Raw genomic sequence first — 8,834 nt, forward strand, 5'->3', positions numbered from 1 at the left:
AGATCCTGCTTGGAACCCTGTGATAAAAGTTATCCAGAATTCAGCTGAATGCACTGAAGCCCAGCAGGTAAAACAAGCTGAAAACTCTACCAGTTTTCAGATTTGTCATGTGACTCTTTGAATTTGATGGGAAATGTAAGATCTAAATAATGACTATGAATCTGAATTAAGTTTTTCATTATCAAGATGATGCTACTAAACATTCTATTTCTTGTATGTGTATTCTTTCTAGGCAGAAACACTACATTGCCATTGAATTTATATATTCATTTCACAGATATGTAAAGATTCCTAATTAGAAATTCCAATTTTTCCTCCCCCTTTTCAGATTTGGCCTGGCACGTGGGCACCTCATATTGGAAACATGCATCTCAAATATGTCAACTAAGTTAGAAGGTCTTTCCTCTTTTAGTCTTGTTTGAGAAACCTATGACTATGGAAGAACTCTGGGTTTTTTCCTTTTGTTTTGTTTTGTTTTGTTTTGTTTTTTTTTTATTTTGTTTTTTAATGTGCCTATCTAAAATACTCTCTGAGGCTTTAGCAATGGAAAATTGATTGCCCATTGTGTAAGAACAAATTATTTCCTATCCACCTGAATATGTTCTCTGGTTAGTTAAGCCATTTTTGACTTGAGATCAGATGAACCTAGTGCTTTTGGCTAATCATATGAATGCTACTTGTGTGCAGAAGAGAATTAGATAATTACATGTTTCAGCTTTTTAGGGTGGTAAATACTTGTATAATTGTTTACATACTTAAAAGGAAAAAATATGAGTAAATTTCTTGTCATATAGCGGCTCTACTTAATGTAGCCTGTATTAATGTGAAATATTTACCAGAATATTCAATAAAAAAATGAACAGTGTTTAGAAGTGGGGTGTGATCCTTTCAGTGGTCATGAAAATACTAGCCAATCCACTGTCATACTGAATTAGATTGCTAATGCTGTATTTATTTGTAACATGTTTTTCACATATAACACCGTAGTGTCTTGGACAGCCATAAAAGCACTGCTCATGCTTGTTAGCTATTTCTTATTCTCCAATCTTTTACCTTATTAATACGAGAACATTGAAGCCACCGTTTATCTTAGCTAACATTAGCAAATAGTCCACTTACAGGTTTTGCTCTTTATGGATCATGACTGTGTCAGTAAGTACCTTAGGCTTTACATTGAACAGAGTTAGGAATACCCAAATCATTCACTTTGTGTTCCTTTTGTGCTTCCTGGCTTTTGAGTTGGGACATAAAAAGTTGGGGAAGGGATGACTTCTGTTAACTTGTGGTGAATCTCTGAGTAATATTTATAAATAGATGACTAGTGCTGGGTTTAGTTCAATGGCCTCAAAAATGAAGAGCGAGGTATGCTTAACAAATCAATCACAAAAACACAGGAATAGATTGGCTAAACAATATTGTGTGCCAGGAATCTGACACAACAAAGAAAGGATTCTCCTGAAACATGATCATCAATTCTGTTTTAATGTATCTCAGCTTTATAAACTGTATTTAAAAGAAAACTATTTTGTGGACTGAGAAAAAGCAAAAGAGAATGCACCTGTGTGTACATGCACACACATACCAACACACACATATGTATTTGCGAGCGTGCTTTACAACCAAGCAGAGAGTTATGCAAGCAGCACTTTTCTACTCTAACAGCAGTGAAGAATTCTTAATCATCTTTGCCTGTGTCCTAAGCCATCACTAGGTCAAAAATACCATGTTAGTTCTTTGTAATATGTAACTGGTTTCTTCAGTCTTCTATACCACTTTACATATGAGAAAGCTTCCTTAAGCTCATTTCTTATCTTCTATTTTGATGAATTTTGAAAGTATCACTCATGGGAAGTTTATTGTCTTCTTGAGGCCATCTCACTCTAGGGTAGATGATCCCTTTGATCACATATATCTTGCTGCTTCCTCCTGTTGATAACACAAATAATCACCTAGAATTAGTGAAATAAATGAGACTACTCTTGATAAAATAGAAAAGTGTAGTCTTAAGTAAATTACCCAATAGAACAAAAAGGTGAGTTTTATTCTATATTAATTTTTCTAAAAAGTATTCAAATAATCTGGAGGAACCCTTAAATCTATTTCTTTTTTTTTTTAATATTTATTTATTTATTTATTTTATGTGTATGGGTATACTTTAGCTATACTGATGATTATGAACCATCATGTGGTTGCTGGAAATGAAGGTTGCTCGCTCCAGCCTAAGATCTATTTATATATCCAAGTATACTGTAGTTGTCTTCAGACACACCAAAAGAGGGCATCAGATCTCATTACAGATGGTTGTGAGCCACCATGTGGTTGCTGGGATTTGAACTCAGGAATATCAGAAGAGCAGTCAGTGCTCTTAACTGCTGAGACATCTCTCCAGCCCCTTAAATCTATGTCTAAGCCTTCAATACAACAGAAGAAGAAATTTTGTCTCAGGTCAGGAACTAGAACCCATAAAGAGAAAGGACGGAGAAACCCCTAGAGAATTAGGAAGAAAGGAATTGTGTGGTAGAAGGAGGTCCTGGGAAGACCCTCCTCCCTTCCCTTTCACTAACATCGTCCTCCTCTCTATTTGAATCTTGGTAGCCTAATCCCAGCCCTATTTTACCTGCTATAATCTCTTCTTCCTCTTCCTGCCTCTTCCTGCCATTACTTTACTGCTATTTTACCAACTTGAACATTGGATAAAACCTAGCTCAGGTAAGAACTTGATTCTTTTCCAACCATACAAGGGATGGAGGGAGGCAGTGTGGGTGCAGCAGAGTGAAAGTTAAAGGACCAAACCCTGTTTTCATTTCTGTCACTGACAACTTCTCGACTCATAGGCAAATCATCTCATTTTTCTGGGCTTCGCACTTCCCATCTAAACATGAAATCAAACTTAAATTAACCCAGAGGAGTCTTGTAGTTCTAACACAGAATTTCTTCTTTTTCTTGTCAATGAAAATGGTTGAATGGCATTGGGAATACAGGAATGTTTAGAGTTCTGAGGTTTGGTTCTGATAAGTGGAATCAAAAACCTATTTTAGAGGCCAGTTTTGATTAGTGAAAGCAGAAGAAAATGTTACACATCCATAGTGATCCCTTAAGTTTTTAAGAAATATCCTGCTAAGTAAGGCACATGTCTAACCCCATTAGAATAAAAGATCTTTCAAGGAATAAAATTGTATCTTCAAGGTTTCTAGATCCACTTCTTTCAAATAGTGTCCAGTTCAATAATAAAATGATTGTTGTTTTAGAACTCTTTAAAACCGTTGTGGCTACAGTTTGCTGACTTGCCCTTTTATAGGCCAGTATGCTTTCTTCAGTCCCTGCTCTCAAGGGGGAAATTCCATCACCTCAGCTAACCAGACCAAAGAAGAGAGTTGGACAGCCAATGACAGCCTCTTCCAACCAGAGGTAAGAAGTCTTCAGTCTTATGGTTTTTGTCTATCCTCTCCCAACTGAAATACAACTACACAAAAGGTCTGTCCTCAGTTTGAGTTAGCATATGAGTTTCACATCATAGTGCACCCCTGTGTGCCCGGAAGTTACAAAGTGGAGGTAGGGTTTTAACATCAGCCTCAGCTCCATGAGACACTTACCTCAACAACACCTCCCCAGCAAAAGGCAGAAAGGGAGGGCTTGTTATGCATGGTTCTGTCCTAGTGTTGAAGACCTTTGGACCATGTTGTAAACCCAGAAGAGGCAAACAAGCCTGTAGGAAAACAGCTTCTGAACATCTTGTTCTATGACTAGCAAGAAGTACTTCTAACAAACAATATCTTCCTAGAGGACCCTGTCATGGGATGAGGACTGTGACGATGTTGCATTTTCTATTTACCCTCAGTGGTTTGGCAGTTGAACACAGGCTAGGTCTTTCACCTTCACACTCTACTTTGTAAATGAATATGGAAAGGTGGTTTTTTTTTCTTTTCGTTTTTTTTTTTTTTGAGACAGGGTTTCTCTGAGTAGCTCTGGCTGTCCTGGAACTCAGTCTGTAGACCAGGCTGGCCTCGAACTCAGAAATCCGCCTGCCTCTGCCTCCCAAGTGCTGGGATTAAAGGCGTGCGCCACCACGACCCGGCTTGGAAAGGTGGTTTTAAAAGAGAACATAAGCCTGCGCCTCAAGACCTAAATTAGAGGACAAGATTGTGAAGACATTAGCTGATTTCAAACTGTCTGTGGGTACTTTTCACTTAAGAGACAAGATCTGCCGTCTGCCTCCATCTGCCTCAGCCTCCCCATTTGTCTAAACCTTTTCTTGCACTGCATCCTCTCAGATGATCACATCTCATACTCTTGTATTTCATTCCATTCATATATGAATAATTAGACACAGTGCCACCATACCCAACTTCTTTTGCTTTATTTTGGTGGTACTATTGGGAATTCAAAGCTATTTGCTTAAATGGTTGTTGCCTGGTATTAGCCTTATAGGTTTAATTGTATCTCCTAGGCAGTTTCTGTTTTGATTTTTGTTTGGTTGTTTTGTTTCTCTATCAACTAGTAATTCATGTTAACCCTGTGACTTAAGTTTCTGATGGTTTATTTGTGTTGGTGTGGACTTTGGCTTTCTCTCTAGTTTCCTAGCCCTGGCAGCCACAGTAGAAAAGCTAACCTAAGAAGCAGTAGTAGTGATCCTCCTGGCTACTATTATATAATAGAGATTCAAAGAAGGAAGACCTCACTTCACTTCACTCCTTGAAAGCCTCTGGGACTTGTTGGGGCTTTGTTCTCATTTTGGTTATGCTGGGAATCAAACCTACAGAAGCATTCGACCAGCTGAGCTACTTCTTCAGCCCCTATAGTTTTTGTGTTGTCTCACTATGTAAACCAGGCTGGCCTCAAACTTGGGGATCTGCCTGCTTCTGCCTTCCCTAAAGGAGTGTATCACATACAGCCAGCCCTATTTCTGCTTTTTCTCAGTCTGTTTTGGTGAATCTGGTGTGCTAAATAAACTTTTTCTTGCACTGCATCCTCTCAGATGATCACATCTCATACTCTTGTATTTCATTCCATTCATATATGAATAATTAGACACAGTTTTCCCCTTGGGCTTCTGATGAGTTTATTACAGCTCCCTACAGTGCTCTGTCTCATTGACCTCTGCACACAGTGTTCACTCCTTAATATAAGCCACACCCCCTTTTGTTTTCCCTTTTATAGTCCTAGCTACAAGACTCCCAAGCCAGGAGACTGGGCGTTACCCTAGCTTATCTCCATTTTCCTCAGCCTGCCCTTGATCAATTCACTTTATATTCTACCTTTAAGTTTTTTATACTTATTGGGGGAGGGACATGTGTGTATCACTATGCCTGTGCAGAGATTCCTCTGACTGTTTACAGGAATTGGTTCTCTCCTTCCAATTTACAAAGTCCTGGGGATTGAAGTTAGATCTTCAGGCTTGACAGCAAGTGCCTTAATCTGCTGGGCCATGTCACTGACCCCCACTTTGTCCTTCTTGTGTGTATCTAAATATCATTCATTTCTCTTGTCTCCATTGTCACTACCCAGTGGACTCATCTGCAGTGACACCATCCTAAAACTGGTTAATAATACTATATTACTCCTCCCAACATCCAGGTCTAACTAGTGAATAAATAAACTTTTCAACATCTCTCAGGTCAGGCAGTACAGATCCTGAGAGTTCCCTGGGCGGGTGGGCGGAGCCCTCGAGTTGACTAGCCAGTGGCCCGCCTCGGGTGTGACAGATCCTAGTGCTGCCTGCAAGTGCCTGCCTACACCTCAGAGCTGTTTTCCACGCTTTCAAGGCACCAGCTCTTGCCTTCCTGCTGCTCATTATGTCCACGTCCACGAGTTGCCCAATTCCAGGGTGCCAGGACCGGTTGCCAGATGGCTACAGCACCACACCTGGTGGCACACTATACGCCACTACCCCGGGAGGTCAGCAGGCAGGGCAGGGGTCTGTGCTCTGTGGGACGGTATGAGGGTGAGGTGGGTCGACCTTGGCATTGCTTTCTCAGACTTCTCTTCAAATTAAACTGTTGAGGGAAGAAATTATTTGAAACTTGTTTTCCTAAAAACCCAAAGCAGTGGAATATTGCCTTATACCTGACTTTCTGGTGATTCAGGGGAATAATTCTGTTGTGCTCCATGCCTATGCTGCACGAGAATCACTAGTGCTAGCTCCTAAAACAGTGGTTCTCAACCCTCTTAATGCTGTAACCCTTTAAATACATGTTATAATGAACCCCAACCATGAAATTACTTTTGTTGCTACTGTTATGAATCAGAATGGAAACATCTTTTTTTTCTGATGGTCTTAGGGGACTCCTGTGAAAAGGTCCTTTGACACCCCCACCCCTATCCCACCCCCCATATAGCAACCCACACATTGAGAACCACTGCAATAGAAGGTGGCCTCAACAGAAAGCAGCAAGTATTATGTATGTAGTGGCTATAACACTTGGATCATAAGCTCCTGGGCTGGCAAACAGGTTTCTACTATGTAGAAGCAGAAGGGAACAGAAAGAACAGGGCAGGGCTCTTTGAGGACACTTTGCTGGCCATATATTCCCGTGGGTGAGGCTAGCCCTGAAGGACTTTGGATGGGTGGGTGGGCCATCATGTTTACCAAGGAATTCAGCTTCCTTTGCAAGAGGTGAGCTAGGCCCTACTTTATACGTACATCAAAGCAATGAGATCTGAACTGTAGACTAACAGCTTCAAGGACCAAAGTTTAAAGTGTGGTGTTCCTTCTCAAGGCTGTAACTACCACCACCATCATCCTAGCCTAAAGCACCCTACATGGACTAACTAGAATGTTCAACCTGCTTTAATAATGCTTACACTGAACTTGGTTGGATGCGCGAGTCCTTTGTAGTTTGATGGTTTGCCAGCTGAATCCTAGCTGAGTGATAATCTCTAAATTCCTGACTCTTAACCTCAATCCTTACCCCGGCACAGGCACCAGGATCATCTACGACAGAAAGTTCCTGCTGGAGTGCAAGAACTCACCCATTGCCCGGACACCTCCCTGCTGCCTCCCTCAGATTCCAGGGGTCACAACTCTTCCAACAGTACCACCCTCCAAGCTGGAGTTGCTGAAGGAACAGAAGCAGACAGAGGAAGAGATAACCGGTAAGAAAATAGGATCAACTATTAACTGCGTTTGTTAAGTAGAGTTGGGATTCAGTTCTAACAGGGATTCCTGTACTAGCTGGGCTTACACCTTTAGACGGGTTAACTGTGTTCTCTTGCCTTCTCTCCCCAGATGACGAACAATTTGAAATGGACATGTAATCTAGTGCAGAATGACCTGTGTGGAGTAATGGAAGGAGCTCTCATCCCACTATTGCCATCACCTCTTCCTGGGTATCCAAGGGCCAGCTGGCCTCGTCTAATCCGGGAAAAGAGTGACTTGTTGGTTCTGGGCTTCCTTTAGTTCTGAGGCAGCTAGACCAGGGATAGCAGTGGGCAACTTGCCAAGCCTTTAGCTTTCTCTGGTCTATACATATTCCTCCCAAACCTCTTCCCCTCAGGGCTGGCACTGGGGACAGAGTATGTCACCTTCTGGCTGCTTAGTAAACTTTCAAAAAAATGTCTTGGCTCTATTGTCATCCTCAGTGCTAAGTTCACAGCTGTACATCTGAGGGACACAGCAACCTTGGTTAAGAGACTGGAAGTCTGTTTCCAGCTCCCACTGGCCCACTTTCAGCAGCAAGCAGGGCTTGAGGGAAAGCTACTAGAATTGCCAGCCACAAGCAACAACAGCCTGAGCCTTGCCAAGGTCTGGCAGTTCCTGTCTTTCCAGGCAGCAGCCTTCCCGGAATTGGACCATTCTAGCAGCCCTTCCCCATTCATTTGTAAACTAGACTCCTGGAAGAGATGCTGTTTCACCTAACAGTTATCACCAATTCCTTGCCATGCCTTTTCTGCTTACTACTCCTAAATACCAATCCCCAGTCCAGTGCTAGAAGCCTCTTATCCTCTTCTCAGCATAACCACCAGTGTATTTCTGGTCCCAGCTATTTCTTTCTTTTCTTTTTTTTTTTTTTTTAAGTGTCAGAAATGACCTTGGGAATTGTGCTAGAGAGATGGCTCAGTAGTTAAGAGCACTGGTATCTCTTCCAGAAGTCCTGAGTTCAAGTCCCAGCAACAAAACCATATCTCACAATGGGGACTTGATGCCCTCTTCAGTTGTGTACGCATACAAGCAGACAGAACACTCAATGAACATAAATCTTTCTTTAAATTTAGGGCCTACACTGAAACCCAAAATTGGGCATCACCTTGTTCAGTAAATCAGATTATCTTGACCTCAAGTATCAGTAGTCAACATGTTGAAAGAGGATAGCAACGTAGTTTAGACTGGCCTCAAAGTCACTATGTAGTAATAATAGAGCTTAACCTTGAACTCCTCTCCCTGCCTCCATGTCTTAACTGTTAGGACCTTGGGTGTATGCTACTACATTCAACAGAAATGCAGAAACCTCGTGTTTTTCTCCTTCAGTTTAAATAGCAGAAAACCCAACTACTATTCTCTATAGCAATACACCAGAGATACAGCAAAATGATGGTTTCTTCTGACAGGAGGTTTCCAGTTGTTTGAATCTGTTCTCAGGCTGAAAATTATATTATCCAAAAGATACCATGCCACAATATAAATACTTTTCAGTCTAGTTTTGAGAAGAGCAAGTAGCATCTGGCTATCCCTATCAAGGCCCTTCTTAATGAATAGGACAAGCAGTAGTATCCATGGAGCAGGGAAAGAACCAGTCTGGCATCAGAATGGCTCACCTTTCCTGCCCACTTCCCACCATTAAGATGTTTATTGAAATGTACATGAGTAACAAGTGATCTTGCAGTGGCCTAGACAGGAT

General features: G+C 41.4%; 3 protein-coding genes and 1 long non-coding RNA gene across 4 annotated transcripts in view; 2 read left to right on the forward strand and 2 right to left on the reverse strand.

Annotated features, from left to right (window-relative positions):
- Positions 1-872, forward strand: part of LOC116087816 (ankyrin repeat and KH domain-containing protein 1-like) — a 12,561-nt gene extending 11,689 nt beyond the window's left edge. Inside the window, 1 exon segment of the mRNA XM_031366370.1 lies at positions 329-872. Coding sequence (XP_031222230.1) covers positions 329-388 — 60 coding nt within the window. The 3' untranslated portion in view covers positions 389-872.
- Positions 873-1,463: 591 nt separating this feature from the next.
- LOC116087023 lies at positions 1,464-7,231 on the reverse strand. Its single transcript, XR_004117226.1, has 2 exons — positions 6,970-7,231; positions 1,464-1,926 (listed from the first exon to the last, which is right to left on the reverse strand). It is a non-coding gene; the product is annotated as an uncharacterized LOC116087023 (long non-coding RNA).
- Eif4ebp3 (eukaryotic translation initiation factor 4E binding protein 3) lies at positions 3,446-7,543 on the forward strand. Its single transcript, XM_031365404.1, has 3 exons — positions 3,446-5,895; positions 6,919-7,092; positions 7,226-7,543. The coding sequence occupies exons 1-3, from the start codon at positions 5,793-5,795 to the stop codon at positions 7,252-7,254; spliced, it is 306 nt and encodes a 101-aa protein (XP_031221264.1). The 5' UTR covers positions 3,446-5,792; the 3' UTR covers positions 7,255-7,543.
- The window catches only part of Sra1 (steroid receptor RNA activator 1), a 4,464-nt gene continuing 3,037 nt past the window's right edge, over positions 7,408-8,834 (reverse strand). The window contains exon 4 of the mRNA XM_031366371.1: positions 7,408-7,600. Within this exon, the coding sequence (XP_031222231.1) occupies positions 7,408-7,600 (193 nt within the window). The remainder of the gene's footprint in view (positions 7,601-8,834) is intronic.

This window comes from Mastomys coucha, unplaced genomic scaffold (genome assembly GCF_008632895.1).
Source record: "Mastomys coucha isolate ucsf_1 unplaced genomic scaffold, UCSF_Mcou_1 pScaffold13, whole genome shotgun sequence".
Taxonomy (NCBI): domain Eukaryota; kingdom Metazoa; phylum Chordata; class Mammalia; order Rodentia; family Muridae; genus Mastomys; species Mastomys coucha.